The 24,813-nt window shown below is 33.9% G+C and overlaps 2 protein-coding genes across 2 annotated transcripts in view; both read left to right on the top strand.

The window, feature by feature from the left end:
• LOC133191512 (uncharacterized) overlaps window positions 1-15,231 on the top strand; it is a 46,430-nt gene extending 31,199 nt beyond the window's left edge. The window contains exons 5-11 of the mRNA XM_061327263.1: window positions 1,361-1,442; window positions 2,053-2,270; window positions 2,355-2,525; window positions 2,916-3,049; window positions 3,194-3,365; window positions 10,006-10,167; window positions 15,061-15,231. Of these exons, the coding sequence (XP_061183247.1) occupies window positions 1,361-1,442; window positions 2,053-2,270; window positions 2,355-2,525; window positions 2,916-3,049; window positions 3,194-3,365; window positions 10,006-10,167; window positions 15,061-15,149 (1,028 nt within the window). The 3' untranslated portion in view covers window positions 15,150-15,231. The remainder of the gene's footprint in view (window positions 1-1,360; window positions 1,443-2,052; window positions 2,271-2,354; window positions 2,526-2,915; window positions 3,050-3,193; window positions 3,366-10,005; window positions 10,168-15,060) is intronic.
• A 6,462-nt stretch (window positions 15,232-21,693) lies between these two features.
• On the top strand, window positions 21,694-24,795 carry LOC133191229 (uncharacterized). The gene is made up of 4 exons (XM_061326981.1): window positions 21,694-21,861; window positions 23,313-23,399; window positions 23,624-23,823; window positions 23,969-24,795. The coding sequence occupies exons 1-4, from the start codon at window positions 21,843-21,845 to the stop codon at window positions 24,092-24,094; spliced, it is 432 nt and encodes a 143-aa protein (XP_061182965.1). The 5' UTR covers window positions 21,694-21,842; the 3' UTR covers window positions 24,095-24,795.
• The last annotated feature ends 18 nt before the right edge of the window (window positions 24,796-24,813 follow it).

Genomic DNA, 24,813 nt, shown 5'->3' with positions numbered 1-24,813 from the left:
GGGGGGGGGGGGTGGTCCTGTCCACAAGCACCGGTCTCATCCAAAGGATCGCTCTCCACGTTTTACTACTTATCCAAACTGGGCATAAAACATTCTCAATGAATTTTTTAATCATTATGTTGAACCTAACAAATTATTCCGACTCGCTGTATGATCTGAAAAAACATGGCTGAACTTATCCGTTCAGAAAATCACAGACTGGGATTGCTTTTAACCAGTGTGTGTTATGGTCTTGATGCAAGGTCATTTGGTCGAGTCAAGGTCACTGACAGAGAAACTGTAATTTCACTACCGTATTTGTACTAGTGAAACATTGCTGGTATCATGCAGAGTGTGACATGGCCTTGACTCAAGTTCAAGGTCACTAAGGATAAGAGGTTTTGACTGTATGTATGGACTAAAAGAACATGACGTGTCACTGTGAACTTTTCAAGTCGGTAGCACACAGATTGGGTTTTATGACTACAGTGTGTCATGGTTTGACGCAAGGCATTTGGAATGTTCAAGGTCACGTACATTCCTTTACAGTTTTTCCTAGCGAAATATTGTAAGTTGCTTCCCCTTACAAGATTGCTTACATGTATAACTTTAGAATGTGGCATGACCTTGACTCAAGGTCACTTCTTCCTTCCGCAGCTCCAACGGAAGACCTATTCGTTGCTTTGCAACGAGCTCGCTCTAGTTAACACTATTGTTGTTAAAATGATAACGGGGGACGGCTGAAAGTTATGAAGGCCGATTTCTCTTCCTTTAACAGGCTTTATAAATAATTCCGAAATATTCCGTCTTGTTTCATTGCAGAATGTTTTCAGCACGCTGACATTTGTGTTTATAAATTTTGTTGTATTTACGGAAATTTCTCCTCAATCAAACTATCTAGTTCCTCTGAATTTAAATGAACATTAAAAAAACGCAGACGTTGTCCAGACATTTTCATTTTCGCGGAACTGTTTACGTTTGCTTAGCAACTGCCTCTGTGAATTTCGAACCCGACTTAATTAATATGCAGAATGACTGCAGGCGAGGGAATATAACGGGAGGGCAATATAACTGTTTCCGGTGTAATATAACTATATCCGGCGTGATTCAGCAGTTTTTCAGGGCATATGGATAAAAATATCATATTTGTAATATAATGGGAAAACTTCTTCAAAAATGTTATATATATATATATATATATATATATATATATATATATATATATATATATATATATATATATATATATATATATATATATATATATATACATACATACATATATATGAGAAAATGAGAATATGATCATGCATAGAATTCTTTTGTTGAATAACATGTTTTATGCCTAATATGATATACCGAAGATTTTTGTGTGATTTAGCTTCTGTAGTGAACACTGTGTATAGACATTCGGTACCAACAGCTGACAGAATAGCAGTAATCGACGGTTATTTCATTGGATGGTAAAGATTTTCAAATATTCAAGCATAATCAATGAACTCTACTAAATTGATTTTTAATCTTATATTATTTGATGGCATTTGAAAATGACATTGAATTCAGAGATATTTATAAAATCGCATACAGCAAAACAAAATCATTGAAAAAACGTCTCATATTCAGGGATGTACCTGTGTATATACTGTTGCTTAAGTAGTATTGGATCCTGATTTTAATTTGTTTCTGCTTGCTTACTTGTCTGTTTTATAAGAGAAAATTGATAAAGTTATATATATATATATATATATATATATATATATATATATATATATATATATATATATATATATATATATATATATATATATAACATTTTAGTAGGAGAGCTGTAGGTAACCTTTTTTCGCGAAACCTTACTTTCATGAGATATGTATATTTGTTATTTATGAGCGAGAAAATTCACGAATATGGCTATTGTTGTATATAATCTTTACTTAAAAAATATATTAATGAACTTTTTGCAAGCAGACTGTCTTGTGTAATTAATTACATTAAAATAAAGTTGTCGTGAATAAAAATGCAATTTACAGAATTCAACTCATGGACATTAAATCATTTTGCAAACACATATAGGTATTGCAACACAAGCAATATGATTCCGTACACGTCATGCAGTTCCTCCCTCAGTAACGACAAATGTACCACGGGAGAACCTTCCTGGAAATCTTGTAACGTTGATTCTTACTGGTCAAAGTCATTTTCGGAAGTAGCTGTTGGGAGCACACAGACATGGAGTTCATATACCCAGGCTACATATAGATACACAGCCATTACGTACGCGACAGTTGACAGTAAGTCCTATTCATTTTATCAAATGTTGGGATGTTAGTGCCTACCTATTTTTCATTTACTTATTGTATATTAACCTTTCACAGATACGGATCCCATATTCAACATGAGCCTTGTCAAAGTGGCCATTGCTGATCACACTGCTATTGGTACCAGCGTCATGCCGTTTACCTTTACCGATGTTGACTTCGCTGACTTCTTTATTTACTCTGGCTATCCCAACACTCATACTTACTTCTCGTTCGATACATCCGATCGTAAGCAAACTCTAATTACAATTTTGAAAACTCGACAAACCTCAGTTACAAATTACAAAAAGGTACAGATGTGTGTTCTGAGGGTGATTACTTAATGAAAAGTAAACAGAAACTATGTAAAGCACCCATAAATTAAACGAGATTTTTTTGTTCTTGTTCTTCACGCTGAAAATAGGTTTAATCAGAAAATGAACAAAAGGGAAGTTTAGCGTTATTATTGGTCGTTGACTTATCTAATTAAGTTTTGAATTAACACAAGAACATTGAATGTGATGACGCCATATATTGTTATCTTTCCAAATGTTACACAATTACAGATTTTACATATCTTTAAAATTAGTAAACGCACATTGTTAATATATAAAATAAATAAATTTTGTTAATCTTCAGTAACAATCAAAGTAAAAAGTACTTTGCCCCATACTGTCGGTACGGCAGAGAATGTTCATACTTACGTCATTAAAGCCAAGGATTCGTGCGACAATGCCGTCACAGGAACTGTAACCATAACAACATTTAATGGCGTGAGTTATATTATTACTCTAATGGAATAAGCTGCATTCCTTTTGTAACAATGAAAAAAAAATTAATTTAATGATAGCACTGCAACTTTATTGAATACCATTCCTTATTTTGACTATAAAATAAAATGTCATTACATGTATCAGCCACCAGAGTTTTCCAACCTACCAAATCACGTGGAACTGATAGAAGGGATCCAAGAGGAACACACGCTGTTTACCCTGACAGTCACAGACCCCTCCCCCGACAGCGTGACATGTGTTATGGAATCCGTCCTTCCCTCCGACAAAATGTCGACATTTTCCTTTAATCCATCAAGTAAGTCCTCCTGAGATTAAATAATATCATTTTAATTTATTGTACAAACCCTTTGTTAAATTTAATAAAAATTCATACTTATTCGGTTACTCGGATATCTAGACATTTTGCAAAGTAATTAAATGAATCAAAAGTTTACTTATTTTGTTTTTAGGTCACCTGAGTCACTCAGGTGACCTATTGCTATCCGTTCTCGTCCATCGGCGTACGTCGTGCGTTAATATTTGAACATTTTTAGCTTCTTCTCTGTAACCGCTTAACCAATTTCAACCAAATTTGGCATAAAGCATCTATGGGTGAAGGGGAACAAATATTTTATGGTCCCTGCCCCCCTGGGGCCTGAGGGATTGGGCTAAAACCACCAAAAATAATGCAATCTTTAAAAATCTTCTCCTTTACTCCTGGACATCAAGCCGTCAAACTGTTGGCATGATTGTAATAAGCATTGAGCCCTCTACCAAAATTGTGAAATTCATGGTCCCAGGGTCAGGGGTTCTGGTGCTAGGGTGGGGCTATATAGATCATATAGTGAAAGTGCATTATTTCTTTGAAAATCTTCTTCTTTGCTCCTGGGTATTAAATAAAGTAACTAAGTACATAGTTATGATGAGGAAGAGTGCCTCTTCCAAATTGTGAAATTCATGGTCCCAGGATCAGGGATTCTGGTGTTAGGGCGGGGATCTATTGATTATATAGTGAAAATTCATTAATTCTTTGAAAATCTTCTTCTCTGCTCCTGGGTATTAAATAACGTAACTAAGTACATAGTTATGATGAACAAGAGTGCCTCTTCCAAAATTGTGAAATTCATGGCCCCAGGGTCAGGGGTTCTGGTGTAAGGATGGGGCTCTATTGATCATATAGTGAAAATGCATTAATTCTTTGAAAGTCTTCTTCTCTGCTCCTGGGTATTAAATAAAATAACCAAGTACATAGTTATGATGAGCAAAAGTGCCTTTTCAAAAATTGTGAATTTCATGGCCCCAGGGTTAGGGGTTCTGGTGTTAGGGCGGGGCTCTATTGATTATATGGTGAAATGCATTAATTCTTTTAAAGTCTTCTTCTCTGCTCCTGGGTATTAAATAAAGTAACTATGTACATAGTTATGATGAGCAAGAGAGCCTCTTCCAAAATTGTGAATTTCATGGCCCCTGGGCCAGGGGTTCTTGTGAAAAGGAGGGGGGGCTCTATTGATTATATAGTGAAAATGCATTATTTCTTCGAAAATCTTTTCATCTGCTCATGGGTATTAAAGAATTTAAGTAAGTTCATAGTTATGATGAGCAAGAGTGCCTCTTCCAAAATCATGAATTTCATGGCCCCAGGGTCAGGGATTCTGGTGTTAGGGCGGGGCTCTATCGACTATATAGTGAAAATGCATTAATTCTTTGAAAATCTTCTCCTCTGCTCCTGGACATTAAGGTGATAAACTGAGTACATAGTTATGATGAGGAGATGGGCCTCTTCCAGAATTGTGAAAGCCATGGCCCCAGGGTCAGGGGTTCTGGTGTTAGGGTGGGACTCTATTGATTATATAGTGAAAATGCATTAATTCTTTGAAAATCTTCTTCTCTGCTCCTGGGTATTATTTAAACAAACTAAGTGCCTGGTTATGATGCATATGGACGCCTTTTCAAAAATTGTGAATTTCATGGCCCCAGGATCAGGGGTTCTGGTGTTAGGGCTGGACTCTATTGATTATATAGTGAAAATGCATTGATTCTTTGAAAATCTTCCTCTCTGCTACTGGAGATTATCTAAACAAACTAAGTACATGATTATGATAGGCAAGGATGCCTCTTCCAAAGTTTTTAAATATATGGCCTCAGTTTTTGGGGTTCTTGAGGAGGGGGGGGGGGGGGCTCTATTGATTATATAGTGAAAAGCATTAATTCTATTAATTAATCATTAATTAATCCTGTCTGCTCCTTAGTGTTGAGCTGATAAATAAATTACTCAGCTGTGATAAAAATGGGAGCTTCGAACAGAATTTTAAAATCTTGTGGTCCTAGGGTCATGGGTTCTGGCATAACGAGGGGGGGGGGGGCTTTTGATAATACAGTGGAAAAGTGTTAATTCTTTGAAGTTCATAGTTATGATGATGAGGATAACTCTTCCAAATTTGTAAATTTCTTGACCCTTGGTCTTGGGTTCTGGTGTTAGGGTAAGGCTTTGTTGAATTTGTAGTGAAAATGCATTGTACCTGTGAAATTCTTCTCTGCTTCTGGGCATATCGAAAGTTAACTGAGTAAAAGTTTAAATGATATAAGTAAGTGTATTTCTACTAGATTTTTGAACATCTGGACCATTTATCTAAGCATTCTGGTCGTGGGCAGGGCTCTATTAATTTGTATTCTACTGAGAGAAGTTGTTCCCCTTTTCCATTCACCTTTGATAATTAATCACTGTAAATAATGTATTTGAAAGGTTAATAGAATAAGATAATTATGCAAGATTGTTTATCGTATAATTCAAAAAATACTTTCTTAGTTTTAATAATCAGGTAGACCTGTAAGTAATAGATAAATAAAAATGAGACAAAAATAACTCTAAATCTTATTAAAAGTTCTTCAAAGACCATAAGAGAGGTCAATGCTAGAGGTCTTAATATGGGTTTGAAAATAGTACAGAAGCACTTATAGTTTGTTAATAGTCTGCATGGTGATAGTGTTAAGTGGGGGACAGATTAGAACTTGATTCATGAGTTGATACTAAATACTAGACTAATTATTTTGTTGATCCTGATCTTCCTACTTCTCTTGCTTTAGGGCAACAAAGCTTGATCCTGATCTTCCTACTTCTCTTGCTTTAGGGCAACAAAGCTTCATCTATCAGTGTATTTAACTTCTAAATTGTTGTATTATACTCAGGTGACCGTTAAGGCCCCTGGGCCTCTTGTTAAATATGTCACAAATTTTATTTACTGTTGATCTTGACTTTGCTTTTTACAAATATGATCAGTTGGTTTTGATTGGTTTCTCACGGTATCTATTTATTTATTTATTTTTTTGATTTGAAAGGGCTATTTTTATGCAAGTTTTGAAGTCCCTAGTTGATAATTACCTCATTTTTAAAACTTTGTATTCTTCAGTACATGATAAGATTTCATCAAAAGCATGGAAATATTCTAAAAGAAAGGCCGATTTTAAACAATTAGAGTCTTAAATATGTGAAATAGAATTAACAAAAAGGCAAAACAGCCAATCTTTTACACTGTGTATTTTGTTGAGAAAAACTGTACTTTTTCGAGTGATATGCAAGGACAAATTGTTTAGAAGAGACTGCATGCAAACAAAGTACGCAAGCTGTGCATTTATTCATTTATTTATACCAGAATTTAAAAGATAAAGATAAATATAACTATCTAAAATGTAAAGAATTTACATAATTTATAGATACTAAGCAAAATATTTAATGAATCGGTTTTTGATTAAGGATGTTAGGGGTCGAAATGAGAAACCATTCGAGTAACTGGGTACATATACTCGATCGGAAAAATAATTAATCAAGTAACCGGTTAATAAAAATCGTTTGAATTGATTACACTTCAATTAAAATTGTGGGTTTTTTTCATATTAGAAAATGTATTATTAAATTTGTATTCGAAAAATTGTTATTCATGTTCGGTAACTTGTGAATAATATTTAGAAATTGTTTATTCATATTTATAAACTTGTGATTATATATGCAGAACGTTTTCATTTATATTCCAAAAACTGACACTCATAATCGGTTAACTTTTTAGGTCACCTGAGTCACTCAGGTGACCTATTGCTATCCGTTCTCGTCCATCGGCGTGCGGTGTGCGTCGTGTGTTAACATTTGAACATTTTTAGCTTTTTCTCTGAAACCGCTTAACCAATTTCAGCCAAATTTGGCGTATAGCATCTATGGGTAAAGGGAAACAAAAATTGTGAATTTCATGGTCCCTCCCCCCCCCCCTCGGGGCCTGAGGGGTGGGGCTAAAACCACCAAAATTAATGCAACCTTTAAAAATCTTCTTCTTCTTTACTCCTGGACATCAAGCAGTAAAACTGTTGGCATGATTGTAATAAGCATTGAGCCCTCTACCAAAATTGTGAAATGCCAGGGGTTCTGGTGCTAGGGCGGGGCTATATAGATCATATAGTGAAAGTGCATTATTTCTTTGAAAATCTACTAATTAAGTACATAGTAATGATGAGCAAGAGTGTCTCTTCCAAAATTGTGAAATTCATGGCCCCAGGGTCAAGGGTTCTGGTGTTAGGGCGGGGCTCTATTGATTATATAGTGAAAGTGCATTAATTCTTTTAAAGTCTTCTTCTCTGCTCCTGGGTATTAAATAAAGTAACTAAGTACATAGTTATGATGAGCAAGAGAGCCTCTTCCAAAATTGTAAATTTCATGGCCCCAGGATCAGGGGTTCTGGTGTTAGGGCAGGGCTCTGTTGATTATGTAGTGAAAATGCATTAATTCTTTGAAAATCTTCTTCTCTGCTCCTGGGTATTAAATAAACTAACTAAGTACGAAGTTATGATGAGGAAGAATGCCTCTTCCAAAATTGTGAATTTCATGGCCCCTGGGTCAGGGGTTCTGGTGGTAGGGCAGGGCTCTATTGATTATATAGTAGAATTGCATTAATTCTTTGAAAATCTTTTTCTCTGCTACTGGGTATTAAGTACATAGTTATGAAGAAGAAGAGTGCCTCTTTCAAAATTGTGAATTTCATGACCCCAGGGTCAGGGGTTCTGGTGTTAGGGCGGGGATCTATTGATTATATAGTGAAAATGCATTAATTCTTTGAAAATCTTTTTTTCTAGTCCTGGGTATTAAATAAAGTTACTTAGTACATAGTTATGATGAACAAGAGTGCCTCTTTCAAAATTGTGAATTTCATGGCCCCAGGGTCAGGGGTTCTGGTGTTAGGTTGGGGCTCTATTGATTATATAGTGAAAATGCATTAATTCTTTGAAAATCTTCTTCTCTGCTCCTGGGTATTTAATAAACTAACTTAGTACATAGTTATGATGAACAAGAGTGCCTCTTCCAAAGTTTTGAATTTCATGGCCCCAGGGTCAGGGGTTCTGGTGTTAGGGCAGGGCTCTATTGAATATATAGTGAAAATGCATTAGTTCTTTGAAAATCTTTTTCTCTGCTCCTGGGTATTAAATAAACTAACTAAGAACATAGTTATGGTGAGCATGGCTGCCTTTTCAGAAATTGTGAATTTCATGGCCCTTGGGTCAGGGGTTCTGGTATTAGGGCGGGGCTCTATTGATTATATAGTAAAATTGCATTAGTTCTTTGAAAATCTTCTTCTCTGCTCCTGGATATTAAATAAACTAAGTACATAGTTATGATGAACATGGCTGTCTCCTCAGAAATTATGAATTTCATGGCCCCAGGGTCAGGGGTTCTGGTGTTGGGGTGGGGCTCTATTGATTATATAGGGAAAAAGGCATGAATTCTTTGAAAATCTTCTTCTCTGCTCCTGGGTATTTTTCAAACAAAGGAAGTGCATGGTTATGATAAGGAAGAATGCCTTTTCCAAAATTTTGAAATTCATGACCCCTGGGTCAGGGGTTCTGGTGAGGGGGGGAGAGATCTATTGATTATATACTGAAAATGCATAATTTCTTTCAAAATATTTTTCTACTACTGGTTATAAAGTAAAGAAACAAATGTATAGTTATGATGAGAAAAGGTGCTTCTTCCAGAATTGTGAGTTCGTGGCCAATGGGTCAGATGTTCTGGTGTAAGGATGGGGCTTTATTTATTTGATAATATGGTGAAAATGCATTTCTTTGAAAAATCTTCTATGCTTCTGGGGATGTTCAAGGCAAACAGAGTAAAAGTTTTAATATGCAAGGCTATTTTTACCAGAATTTTGAACAATGGACCATTTAGTCAAGTGTTCTGGTCCTGGCCAGGGCTCTATAAACTTGTATTCTGCTGAGCAAAGTTATTCCCCTTTGCCAATCACCTTTGATAATTAATCAATGTAAATAATGTATTTGAAAGCTTAGTAGAATAAGAGAATTATGCAAGAAAATTTATTGAATAATAAAAAAAGTACTTTCATAGTTATAATGACTTGAAAATAATAGATGAATAAAAATGAGACAAAAATAACTTATCTTTTTAAATGTTCTTCAAAGACCAAGAGAGGACATTGTGAGAAGTAATAATATGGGGTTAAATAATAGACATTTTGTTAATAGTCTGCATCGGAATAGTGATAAATTGGGGGGGGGGGGGCAGATATATAGTAGACCAATTATTTTGTTGATGTTAATCATACTATTTTACTTGCTTTTGGGCAACAAAGCTTCATTTATCAGTTTATGGATCCTCTAAATTGTTTTATTGTACTCAGGTGACCGTTAAGGCCCTTGGGCCTCTTGTTATTCATATGCAAAAACGTATTTCATATTAGTTATTATAATATTTATTTGATTTATATATGCAATATATATATTTCTGTATATTTCTATATATATATATACTTATATGAAGATGAATAAAGAGAATATTATATATTATCTATGTATTGTATTATACATGAAAGACTCAAAATTGATTCGAAGGTAAATTGCTTCTATATGAATATGAAAATGATATTGGTAAGAGATAATGATCTGATTTTTCAATTCTTCTCTAGCAAAAGAGTTGAACGTCAGGGCCAATCAGAACATTTCCCTGTCGGACATCACGAACTATGAGATATGGTTTGAGTGTACTGACGGGACAGATAACTCCACTAGCTTTCTCACCGTACAAGTCGTCAAGTTTGATACTTCTGATGAGACTCAGGTACAACCAAGTAAGTATCTCCAAAGAAACAGTGGTGGATATACGGAGGACGGGGAGGGGGGGGGGGGGGTTAAAAGGTGCACGGATCGTATTTAGCCATTACATACGAAAATTGGTTGATTGTATGTTGTTTTACGTTCCATTTGAGAACTTTTTACTCATATAGACACGTACGTCACCATGTACCGGTGAAGAGCTTCAAATTTAAAGCTATCCTCGGCACTCAGGTTATTTGAGCAGTGAGGGTTCTTTATTGTGCCAACGCCTATCGTGACAAGGGACCTCGGTTTTTAAGGTCTCATTCGAAGGACCCGTGACTTTCACTTCTTGTGCCAGGCGCTTAACAACCTTGGGGTCGTAACATAAAGGGTACTTAAGTCTAAGACCATGCTTAAGTAGGACTTAAGTACAGTTTTAAACTTAAGACCGTAACTAGAAACGTGCTAAGATTTGACAATCTTAGCAAAACTTAGGCGGCCGGTAGAGGTGACTTAAGTATGTCTTAACTTTCTTAAACATATATTTAGAACTATTTAACGTTGACTTTCTATGTTAAAACATTCCTCTATTTATATTATGCATTAAAAAATAATTTTCTATATTTAATATACTGGTATAAGAATTTTAGTTTTTCGTCGGGGGGGGGGGGGGGGGTATTCATCACTGATTACAATATCACTCTCTAAATGACATATACATCTAAATGCAAAATTATTTTTGGGATACGTTTGAAATATTAGTGGGACCTAGGTTATAAACACTAATCTTTATAAGTATATTGTATAATTTTAATTATAAAAGTAATTTGTATACAGCAGTCATGGATTTGTTTGTTCACTGTGAAAAATGAGATGAAATGATTTTAAAAATTGTCGGTGAATTAAAGGATGATGACTAGAAAACAAATAAAGATTTTCTGTAAATTAGACTGAATGTAGAACGCAACAAGCGAGGATTCAGACAGGGTTCACTACCGTTCACTAACGTTCCAGAGAGAGAGAGAGAGAGAGAGAGAGAGATTGTTGATAAGTTGGAGATATACGAAAAATTATTTTCTGAAAACAATTCTTTAATTTCCATCCTTCATTAAATTGTAAATAAGTATATCATAAAACGTCTGCAGTTTCTGCTTACTGATATGGGAGGGAAAAAAATTCAAAATGTCCCTATTGTTTTGCACTTTTTTTTTTATTAGAGTTTCAATTTCAAGTACATAGACGTTCGGTTATCGTGCCATGTCTGCGAGAATGACAATTTGAAAGCAAGTGAACATTTGTCAAACGAAAGAATAACAACAAACGGTAAACTGAAAACATCGCAGTCTCGAGTGATAAACAATATTCACGCATTTACAAGGAACCACTAGCGCCACTTTGTGGCCGTGCAATATTTGTTTTCAAATACATTGTATTTCTAATAAGGCCACATAAATTTAAAATTTTGATTCTCATCCTAATTTGCATAAAAATTGGGGCGGGTGGGCGGATTTTATTTTTTATTTTTTTATAATTGAAAGCAACAACAAAACATTCGTACACATAATTTTTATATTATGTTAATGCCAATATGAATAGATTTTATTGATTTCATATTATTCTTTTAAATATCTACAGAAGATTCTTGTTATAGAAAATTAAAATATTTATAGTTTTATTAACAAATTATCAAGTACACAGATACGGCATACGCCAAACAAAATGAGGTGCTGATCCTAAAAAATTGCATATGCATGTTTTCTCATTGGCCTTTCCCCAAATACCTTATAGTTTTACCAACAACTCCTTCTGTTCTGTGTGATATATCACAGATTTCCACTGTCCTTATACATTCAATCGTTCTTGAGACGTGACATGTTCGACATTAAAATATGTCATATTTGCAAAACAGGATTGTGTAAATCTGTAACATATTCTACTGAAAAGCCTAGGCCTGAACAGTTTTAAGATTTAACATTTCCTTAGCACTATTATTCTCTAAAGTCTTTGGACGATGTTTTCATGGTTTTTTTTTTAATGCAAAATCACATACAACTGGAGATCGTTATTTAAAACTTAACCATGTGTCATTTTCTTCGTCTGTTTTTACTTAGTTAAAATCTCTTTAAAAACTTGCTCATGCCAGTGATGGTATCTAGATGTATTTATGTTATTTTTGCTTTACTGCCTTCTCTATACTGACAAATTAAAATTTCCTTACATATTTAAACTGCTTTTATTGTTGATTTTTCTCCATCCTTCACATAGTTTTTTTTGCTATAAATAGCGCCACGCGACTTTTAATACAGACGGGAGATAACTCTTAAATTTTGACCCAGATTCTTGCTGAATAAAAATACATGAAAATAATACATTTGACACCCAAAGAGCAAAATAAAAAACAACGGGGCGGGGCACTTTGAGAGGGGCGGGCGGGGATGAGAATCTAAAGATTAATTTTACCTGGCCTAATCTAAACAGAATTAACTTTAATTAAATACGAAATTAATCTAAGCTAACTAAATCCGATAGGTAAGGACGTCAGCATTAATATATATGTGATTAAAAACGTAACTAAATCATTTTTACAAATATATATATAAATGAATTGAAAAATTAGGATGATTCATAACAAATATTTTGAACATAAGTTTGACTTAGCTAAGACCTACCTAAGTCCGTTTTATGTTACAGTTTAAGACATACTTAAGTAGTACTTAGGCAGGTCTTACGATTGCACCTAAAACATACTTATGACCCTACTTAAGTCAAAAACTTAGCAAGCTTTATGTTACGACCCCCTTATGTTTATGTCTTACATTTGACGCGGCGCGGCGAATCGATCCCGGGCCTCCCGATCAAGAAACGAAACTAACACTAGGCTGTTGACCAGTAGAAGTACACTGTATGTTTCACCAAAAGTCAAAATTAAGATTAATTTGTGACTTTATGAACAGATTTGAGGATTAAACGTGGTCGTTGTACTACAGAATCAGCATGTTTTTGCTTTATTACAATGGACCAACTTGCATTTTCATTATATTTTCAACAGTGAAAAATTCTAATAACTTAACCCTTGAATAAAAGTGACATTTTTCTAAGTGGTATATATTAGGAATGTCAAAATATTTATTTTCTTTAGTCGAATATTGCATTATTCGAACGATAGTCGAATATATTCGAAACTTTTTTCGGAAACTAAAATTTTATTTCAAATTTCACTGGTGCATGACATATTTAACCCCCAGTCCCCTTTTCTTAAAATTACATGTATGAAAAAGTAACATCAAATGTTACATACAGATGTTCACATGGACCTAAAATGTCGATAGCGTGTTTATATTTACTAAATATAGACCGCTGATTTCTCCAAAATGTATGATTTTATCGTCAATCATGTTCATAAATTGGTCTGTAAAGTCGGTTTTTAGGAAGCATAAAAAATGACAATACGATATATTTTTTTAAAAGCTTATTAAAATGATTGGGGGAGGGAGTGGGCACACGATGTCTGTGATAATGTCAAATATTTGAATATACTTTTTGTATCAACTATCAGAATGTCTTTAAAATATGTAAAAGAAAATTAATTTTATTTAACTATCGTAGTGTCCAAACATGTCACGGCTCATGTCATGGGCACATGGTATGAGATCAAGTCCAATTAATAATTTTACAAAGAAAGCGCAGTATAGCGAGATAAATCTATTACAAAATCAACACATTAATTGACAAATAATTCTCGCGGAAGTGAAGCATTTCTAATTACTGTACTTTCCACATGTAAAATCAGCAGTTTTTATCGAGGAAAATTATCTTATCGACTGTGTCTTTGGAAAGACGGTTTCTCAATTTTAGGATGAGAATTTCATCTCTTTAACACTCTTTTATTGAATTTATTTATTCGAATGTCGTTTCGCTATTCGATCGTCGGTCCATATTCGACTGAAAGTCGACTATTCGTTGACATCCCTAGTATATATCTAAATTTTATATTATTATTTTCAATGAGAAAATATAAATTAGCGGCAAAGCACTTGATTTTCTTACCCTTCACGAAGAGCTAGTATTGTAAAGAAAATATTCCCTATAGATAGCGAAAGTAGATAAACCATCGTGACACTGACTAAAACTGTGAGAAGAGAAAAGAAAAACAAACAGAAAATTCAATGTTTTGTAAAAGGATATGGAATTCATTTCACTGACGTGACACAGGATCATTTCATCGTGAAAATATTGTCAAAAAAATCATGCCCCACTCGTGCAATAATTCCATTTCCAACAAAAAACATTGAATATCCTCTAAATATTTTGTTTATATTGATTGTCTGAGTATGATGTGTTTATTAAACTAATAGTTAAAACAATATGAGCTGCATTTTGGAGAATTTTATTTTATGTTAAAAATGTGCTGTTATGACAAACCTGTTTTCGACCTAAACCTTTTTGATCAATTAGACTAAAATAAAATGTTAGAATATAATATAAAATATTATAAATAAAACAAAATATAAAATAGAATATAGTATTATATAAAAAAATCAATATTGTACAGGACGACAAATAATGTAAATTTGCTTCAATCAAAGCTTATAAATAGTTCTTCCATCTCAAATACGAACAACAGAAGATTATAAACGTTCTTTTTTTCTGTCATTGAAATAGTTAAGTACAATATTGCAACAAAAATTTCCGCCATCAAAGTTGCAGCTCATATTGCTTTAAGAAGACAAAAAGGGCATGGCTATGAATCAAACAAGTTACTACGTGTATTTCAAGAATATATCGCACGTTAAGGCTATTGAATTTGATAATATATATATTTGTTGACAACTGAAAATTAAATGCCTCAAAAGTCTTCAATTATTTAAAAAAAAACGAAACATATATACAATATTGCAAATGAGAAGTTGACTGTTTATTTTCAGCCTTTTTCTCGGTGTCGGCCATGATGACAGCAGGAGGATTGGTTGTCAGCCTGACTCTCGTTATTGCTATTTATGTACTGGTCATTTAGCGGCACTTCGTGAAAATCATGGAGTTAAATTGTACTACATTCAGTCATTTAATTTTACCGGAAAAAAGGAAGCCTTTTTTTATCACCATAACTTTGTTTTTATTTTTTGTTATTGTTGTTGTTTGTTTTTGTTTTTTATTGGGGGGGGGGGGGGGCTTGTTGTTGTTTTTTGATTTGTTTTGTTTGTTTGTTTGTTTTGTTTTTAAGATCGCTTATTGTTTTGAATTTTTAGAAAGCTAATTTCTGGTTCTCAAAAAATCGTGATTTTTATTTAAATAAATGAATGTGTAATAATTTAACTTTTTTTTAAATATAGAGAAAGTCATTTAAATATATGTATTTTGTTACTTTACCATCAATTGGTCATATTTGAGTGCCATATATGAATAAATGCATAAACTTTTCATCAGACTGTTTATATCCATTGGATTTTCAAGGGTCTTTAGATGGTTTTACGTTAATTTGTTGTTATTGTTCTTTATAGACCTATTGCTACATGTATCTGTTTTCGTCCTTTGTCGTGTGTCGTGTGTTAACATTTTTAACATTTTCAGCTTCTTCTCTGGAAATGCTGAACCAGTTTTAATCAATTTGGGCAAATAGCTCTTATGGATAAAGGGAAAACCCGGACTTCAGGGGTGGAGCTGAAACCATCAAAATTAATGCAATCTTTAAAAATTTCTTATTGAATCAAGGAGACATCACGCAGTCAAACTGCTGGCGTGATTATAAAAAGCATTGAAGCCTCGATCGTCCTGATTTCCGCGATTTTATCCCCCCCCCCCCCCCGGTCTGCTTTTTCCGCAACTACTTCACTGCTTTTAAACTATAAGTTAAGTGTTAATTCCTCTATTTGAAGCTCCAGAACTCCCGTCACAACCATGCACTTGGCTACTCTGCGAAATACTCATGAGGAGGGGGGGGGGGGGAGAGAGATTTTCAAAGGATTTTCACTTTTTGATCAATAGAGTCATTGCGGGGTGTAATTGTCCTTCTAATACTGATTCTGGACTAACCCTGAGTTTTCCTCTTATTGTTGAACCTAGATTCATAAAACCTCAAAGGCGTCAACACGCTTTAAAATTTTTGTATCTTTACATATTGAACAAGCATTCTGAGAGTATTGCGTTAGCAATACTACCGGCACGTGTAATCTGGTTCCCGCTAAAAATTGAAAATGCCATAATTCCGTCAAAAATCAATGAAGCGGGACAAATGCAAACTTGATCTATAACTCATCAAGGTCAAGTCACTTGCCAAAAATCAGCTCAATATCTGCAAGCGTTTAGAAAAAAAATTGCGGAAAACCCTTAAAAATTGAAAAGGTCGTAATTCCGTCAAAAATCATTAAAGCGGAACGAAATGCAAACTTGCTCTGTAACTCATCAAGATAAACTCACCAAAAATTAGCTCAATATCTGCAAGAATTTAGAAAAAAAAGTGCGGAAAACAAAGTGGGACAGACGGACAGACGGACGGACAGACTCAGAGGAAACCTATAGTCCCCTCCGGCTTCACCGGTAGGGGACTAATTAGCATGGAATACTTGTATACTTTTTCGATTCCGAGATGTATCACTACCGAAGGGCTGATTCCAGTTATGATTTTTCACAACAAATTATACATACTAAACAATTATAGAACAAAATAAAAGGATTAACAAAAAGTATAAAGAAATCAATTATCAAACAGCTTTTGAGCGCCTATTGACATTTTAGCGGCATGTATATATTAGAATTAAAGAAGATGAAAGATTGTCAACACTAATAGGCGTTAGGGTGGGACTCAATTATATAATCATGTATGGGAATATATACCCTGCTTAAAAAGTACTTTCATAGTTTTTAATAGTCAGGTGGACTTTTATTTGTTGAATAAAAATGCGACTTTTTATACTTATTATTTTATGAATATTGTGTTTTAAAACAACCAATAATAAACTTCACTAACTTATTATCATTATCAGAGACGTAGCATCGTTTTTGAAAGGGGGAGGGGGGGGGGGCGCCAGAGAAAAAAAATCAACTTACCTAAAAAAAAAAACTTGAGGAAAAAAACTGGAAAATTGTCAAAACTCGAAAATCCTATTGAAGATACAATGTATCGGTATTTAGTTAATATATGTTTGTCTTCTTTTGACAAGTTAATAATTTGTGGATGCAGTTTTAATATTATAGATTGAAAATAGCAGTAATAGTAGTCTTTCAGTGATAATTTATACTCATTCTTTTTGCTTATGTTCTTTGAAGTAAAATGTACAGTTCAATTAATTATACATGCACAAAAGATTATTAGGATTTAACCTATACTGGGAAAGGATAACGCAAAGTAAAAAGGCGTAATAACGCGAAAAGAAGTCATCATAACACAAAGTGAAAAGGCTTTATTATATATTAATGTAATAATTAAATGAGAGGTAAAACCAAAACTATCAAAATTCTTTTAATATTTCAATATCTTTTCCTAACCTGTCTGTTCCTCAAACTTAAATATGCTAACAAAGTTATTGAGCATATATAGTATTAGCAATATTCTTGGTCACAAAGAGTCCATTCTTGTATTCCGACGTATTTCAAGCTGAAGTCCACACCTTGTATTTCTTAATAAAATTCTTACATATATATTAATCGACTATTGCTTCCAAAGTTTTTAATTACAAAGGGAGATAGAGAGAGAGAAGAAAAAATAAATCTACAGTGCCTAGATATCTAATATCTGAAACATAATCCTCTATCACTCTACAACTATTATAGTTCTGCTTGACACGTCATTACTGGGGACGTGAAATAGTTAATAATGAGGACAATAAATCACTTATTTTAATAAACTGAACTGAACTACATATATTTTAAAAGGGGCAAAATGTAGGGAACACGGTCTTTCAACTGACGTCAAAATTTTCTAATAAGATTAGGAATTCTGTCGAGGATTACACCAGGCGATGGGCCAGACATAAGAAAGAAGACTTTGACACTTTGTCAGAATGGATTAAAATATCAGATGGATGTTGAAATCTCGCAAAATCATCTATCCTTCTGTTTCCAATAATTCGGCAGTGAAAAAAGGAAAAAAAAAGATACATTACACGATCAATATGTACTAGTCCAGCTGACAAAACAGGTAATCATAAAACTTTATCAAAATAAATAGTATCAAAATATAACTTTTCAACACTTTATACAACCATTCCACCACTATAAATTAAAGTTCAGGCTTTTCGATATAGAGAGCTGCTTTTTCAATAAATATGGAACTCGTAAATTTACACACATGTACCTTGTAACACAAGTGAACTTGTGATGAAATTTATAATAAAAGATGATTAACGAAATATAAATGTATAAGTCAAGTAAATTCACATAAAACAAAAACAATTTGAAATGCTCACACAAACACAGACGTTTTGATAACTCGGAATAGTCTAGAGTAAAACTTTGTTTTCTTGATGATGGAATGTCCAGTACATCTAATATTCACGTCCGGGATTGTCCACGGCGGTTCTAAAACTGGCCCTTTCAAACAACTTACGGCATTCACGCAAAATTCAATTAACACATTTACGAAATTATCACACAAACAAATCGGACACTTTTGAGGCAGAGGATTGGTACTAATTCCTTACATAAATATTGACTAACAATTTCCTTTTTACTGTGATAAGTTATAGATAAGTTTAAAATTCAGTTTTAAACTTTTAATGTTACAATTGTCATTGGTCATCTGCAAAATTATTTTGTGAAAAAAAAAAACATTCTGATTGTACACACAAGTACTCCGATGTTGATATGACAAAGATGCTTGAGTTTCTGATTGACAATATCCATGTAGTTTTTGGAGATCAAATGTTGAAATTCCCATGAGTACGAGTTGAGCCCCGTTATTAGCAGACCCATTTTGTATTCATATGGAGCAAAATTCATTAAAAACTTCTACATGAAAAGAAGGTCTCATGCTGTCATTTAGATACTGTATATTGACGACGTTTTATCAATTGACAATACTCAATTTCATTCCTACGTTCATTCGACATACCCTTTGAACTCGAAATAAAAGATACCACACAGTCTAACACATCTGTTTCATATTTGGATATTTTACTAGAAAAAGACATCAGTGGCAAACTAACAACAAAACTATATGATAAACGTGATGACTTCAACTTTTCTATCGTCAATTTCCCTTATCTATGTAGCAATATATCATTATCACCTGCATATGGAGTTTATGTCTCCCAGTTAATTCTGTTCTACGTACGAACAATTTCTAGAACGAGGCAAGCTACTGACAGATAAGTTGATGATACAAGGTTATCAACAGTCTGCTTTAAAGTCAACATTTTGCAAATTCTATGATACAATGACCTTGTTAGCAAAATGAAAAACAATCTATAATCGTTAAGTCGAATGTTGACTAATGTTTTTCATGCAAATTGTTATGCCATTATTTTTCACACTGATTTTCTTCAGATTTTCAGGTTTGTTCGATCATGACAAGGAGCACACGACGGGTGGACCGGTCGACAGGGGATGCTTACTCCTCCATGGTACCTGATCCCACCTCTAATGTTTTTAGAGGTCGACCCGTGTTTGCGCTGTTCCCAATTTGTGTTGTTCCAGTGGACTTTTGAGTTTGATTACTCTTCGTTATCTTATATTTCATCCACACACCTGCACATTTAGCAGGCAACAATTTGCATTAAAAATGAAAAGTCAAACCTCCACCAAAATGACCCTTGGGTCCAGAATTACGACCGCCCATGGCGGGACTAAGCTGGACATACATTGAAATTGATTTTCACATTTGAATTATTTTTCTTTCTTATTGGTCACCAAGCAGGCAAACTATTTGCATTGAGGATAAAAACTTCCACCGAAATTGTGAAATCCATGCCCCCTTAGTCCAGGGTTCTGGTCATCGTAGTAGGGCTAAGTTGGTTAATTGAAAATATATCACACCTTTATAATCTTCCTCGTGGGCATCAAGCTACCAGCTGTTTAAATTTTTATAATGAGCAATTAGCCATCTACCAAATTTGTGAAATTCAAGTCCCAAGTGGATGAAGGGTTCAGGCCCTCGGGTGGAGCTAAATTGATCATTCGTACACGTTATTACACCTTTCGAGAGACATCGTAATACCCAAAACTATTTTCTTAAATTGTATTTTATTGGGGAATATCTTTTTCTGTTCTGGCAGTCTTAATTGAGAGTAGTTATTCCAAACTGCAATATGGATATAGACTTGACAGAAGGATGATAGACTCCTTCACAGATTACAGTGTATTGGATTATGTAGAAGAATGTCTGAGAAGAAAGAGATGTAAATCTGTAAGTTATTATCAAGGAGCACATTATTGTGAAATTAACTATGAGAATAGAAGGGGAGCATCATCAAAGTATGTACAAGATTCTGGTTGGATCTACAACGTCATAGCAGGGAAAATTGCGAGATTGAACTTTTAATTACAATTTAGGGAAACTTTGGCAGTTTTACTCCAATCCCTAGGGGCCTGTTAAATCTGCCAATTAAAGTAACTCCAAGATTTACAGAAAAAAAGTCGTTTTAGGATTTTGCAGACCATTTATAAGTTGTAATTATTCTTAGAAACGGTGTGTAATAAATAAAAAGAATATCATAGAAAATGACTTTTTTCAATTTTATTTTAATCTTTAAAATTTGATTTTATTTTAATTTCGAAATTTAGCTTTCGCAATGCCTTATATAGGTGTATGACTGGTGAACGAATCCAGATATTTTATTTATTTTTTTTTAAATATAGTACGTTATACTTTTCAGCTGAAGATACATGTACATACCATGGCCGTAGGAACCGAGGGGCACGCCCCCCCCCCCCCTTCAATAATTTTGCCGATATATAGAATACTATATAGAAAACATAGCTAGTAAATGCTTGTGCCCCCTCAACAATAACGTCTGATCCCCCCTTTTTGCTTTTCAAGGAATTTTGGTGGTTGATAGTACCCCCCTCAACTGAAAATGTATGGTTGTGTCCCCTCCAGTTGTAATTGCTTCCTACGTGCCTGCATGCAATTATTATAATAGTTGATTTGGATGAATTATCTGTAATTATATATAGGCCTAAAGCTTGCTTTTCACTCAATGAGGTATGCTTAATGTTTCGGAAATACTGAAAACATTTTATTTTCTATTTCTCTCTCTATCTCCATGAATTATTTTTCTTTTTATTTTGTGCTTGTTCAATTGAATAATTAATCCTTCCACATATTTATGTTCGTTTATTTTTTTCTTTTGTTCTCTTCATCGCCACCTGACTTGAACTCTAACACAAAGACACTGTAAAGCGATCAGCATTGTATTTCAATAACCGCGGCGTTTTTCTTTATCAGCAGTATTAATCAATCACGTAACTGACCATTGATAAACTTGAATTATAAAGGTCATCACCCTGATTAATCAATATTGCATAATGTAGGTACACAAAGCATTAAAAACATGTAACCTGTAGTCTCTTCAAGGGTCAGATGTCACGCTCTGATTAAGACGCCATTCACGGGTATTTAAAGTAAGGTGCGTATATATGTATACGTTTATGTAAAGTCTTCACATGGAATTTAGCAATGCAGGAATGTGCATTTAATCGTAGTGTCTGAAGTTAAATTATTGGAGAAATCTCAACTGAGGTGCATGCACATATTTTGCGAGGAAATTTAAGAATGGACGCAAAAGAGCCAGGTAAATTCAGTATTTTTTTAAAGCTTTTGTAAAAAGACTAGTCACTACCAAATTTGTACTGTAATAGTTTTGTGTTTAAGATTTCAAATAAAATGTCCTAATTAATGTTAGCATTTTGAACACGTACAAAACTATATGTTTGTGTACGACAAAAATAAATTTTCCTGTCCCTTGGAAAGGGAATTTTGTAAGAACGTGTACAAAGTTACAGGTATATATGCCCCTCATTAATTTCGGACTATGTCATGCTAGGGCGCTGTGATATATTCCTTCTTTCTTTTTCTTGTACGTTATTTCATCTGTTAATGTGCATAAATCTAATAATCAGATCGTCGCTTTCTGTTTGTGAATAAACATCCACAGGTACATGTATCAGTTAGTAGTTTGTTGTATAAGAATTTAAATCTCTTTCATTCTCTCTCTCTGAATACCAAGACTTTAAGAAAGTTGAGATGTTTATTAAATGTCTATATTGTGTAAATAAAGTCAAACTTGAATAGAGTTAATGGATGCAAAGACATGGAATTGAATATTCATTACAAGGCCAGAATAAATATAGAAGGATTTACCAGTATCAACTGTTAAACGTTAATCACGTTATCAAGAGAGACCCACGAACCTATATGTACACTAGTCTCTGATAGAATTAAAATCATAAACACTTCCCACGTCTCTGCATCCATAATTTAATTCTGAATCATCAATCTAATCTGTAATTCTAATCAAATTCAAAAGTTTGCTGAATGTGAGGTTTTAAGCACAAGAGTTAGACGTTTTATATATCAGTAGGGAAATAAATTTAAATAATGAAACCTGAGTCTTCTATGAAAAAGGTTTTTTTCTTCTCCTTTAGTAGAATACATTATCTCCCCCCCCTCCCCCCCCCCCCCGATTCATAAAACGTCAAACTCCTGTGGTAGAACGAACCTTCAAAAGCTGTTTAGTGTATTTTTGAAATATATACACACTCGTATTCTCGCTCAGACCCCGGTCATTATATATGACGTTTTAAGGACTTGAAGCCTTGAACCCACCTTGACACTTTCCGGTTTAACAGCCCAATGCTAAGGCTATTTGTAAACCTTCATACTTTACTGCATGTCTTCAATCAAACAAAGAAAAAAAAATGCGTTCTCTGAAAAACTTGTCAAAGGGAACTTCTTAAATGTCATAATATATACTAAATATTCTGATGTTAGTAATGATATAACTTCATTAAATCATACAAATGAATATACATGTAACTTGTAAATAGAAAAAAAGAACATTTTAGGCAAAAGTAAAAAGTTCAGTGTTACATTTGCTAGAAAATAACCTTTTCATCTTTTTCTTAGAAAATAGCAAATGTTATAAAGGTGATACGGGGGGGGGGGGGGGGGGTTTCTATAAAGGAAAAAATATATCTTTTCTCCGACACACTGACATGTCTATTTACCAATTTATTGTAACAGATAAAGATGCACCTCCCCCGCCTCCCCCATATGAAGAAGTGTGTACAATGCCGGGGCATCAGTCTCTTTCTCCAACGCAACCATATGGTAAGTATATCAACTTTTGCCTGTTCATACAAGCTGAATCTAAATACATTTGTTTATTTAATTTTCGTCAGTGTTAATTAGAATACATTCGGTATTTTTTCAAGAGAATTTTGATATTTTTAATGTAGTATATTCACTCCTTTGAAACTGAAAGGCTGGTAAACTTAAATATTTTGTGTGTGTCTTTGTGTATACATAATACATGCGTCTTTTTTTTTTTTAAGATATGAATTCCTTTGCCTCCCCTAGTGACGTCATTATTAGTCCCCATTGTTACGCTCCACCCTCTTCCTTGATGCACGGAGCTTACCAGCACCCGCAGCCTTTCATTCATGATTATAATTTTCGAGATCAAAGGTCACAAAACCTTGGAATCACCCCACATGATGTGACAGTTCTTGCCCGGATGAGAAATCGACCAGTGGTTCGTCGTTTTTTCTTTCAAATCTTTCTTGAAAAAAAAATATTACAGAAAATCCTAACACCCTCAGTGTAATATCCTTTTTCCCCTATAATTATTCTTAATGTACAATCATTTGATATCTTAATCAATGTTTTGTACCTTGTAGGCTTTATTTGCTGCCCGAGTTCCTATGGATGACCAGAGGAGAAGGATATACATCAAAATTTTTACTTTAGTGATATTGGTCATCGTAATTATCATCGTCGTTGGCATCACACAGTGGTTCCGATAAACATCTTCAATAATTCTTTTAAAAGAAATATATTTTTTATGTACACGACAATACCAAGCCCCCAAAAGCATGAAAAGCAGCCATTTGCGATCTGCTAGACATTTCAGATTTCCCGAATGGTTAAGAAAACAATAGTCATTCCATCAAATCCGATAACAACACACACTATGACATCATAAGAGCCTTTCAAACCGACAAGCCTTTGTTGATTATAAAAAAAACCGTCATACCTGAAAAAAACAATCGTGCTTTCCAAATTACCTTGTATCGGGGATTGTGAATTCCAGTTTATACCCGAGTTTGCGGAAAACGCAGTCCGCAGCACGACCGTATAGTTGTAAACAGTCACCATATAACGCTAAGCCTATACTGCTCACCTCTTACAAGTAGCTACTTACCCATCTCTTGATTGTCAAGATGTCAACTGACCTAATGCTCAACTCTCCATTTGATTTTGCATCGATTGTACAAAATCAGGAGACGAGAGGTTCACCCAAAGAGTACGATTTACCTTTGTATGACCTCCTTCAAATCAACGATCTTCTATCCATTTAATTTTAATTAACATAGCATCATAACTTTTTATATGATAGAGAAAAGATATGATTAATGCAATACTTTTGTACATACATATTACTTTTTATTATTTACATTATTTTTAATTTAAATATTCGTTTTGTTACAATAAAACTGGATTTTATGATCTGTGTTTTTTTTTT

This window comes from Saccostrea echinata, unplaced genomic scaffold (genome assembly GCF_033153115.1).
Source record: "Saccostrea echinata isolate AGI-Se365-2 ecotype Australia unplaced genomic scaffold, CSIRO_AGI_Sech_v1 ptg000023l, whole genome shotgun sequence".
In the NCBI taxonomy this organism is placed as follows: domain Eukaryota; kingdom Metazoa; phylum Mollusca; class Bivalvia; order Ostreida; family Ostreidae; genus Saccostrea; species Saccostrea echinata.
The sequence above is the reverse complement of the archived record's forward strand: the minus strand, read 5'-3'. Positions and strand labels throughout refer to the sequence as shown.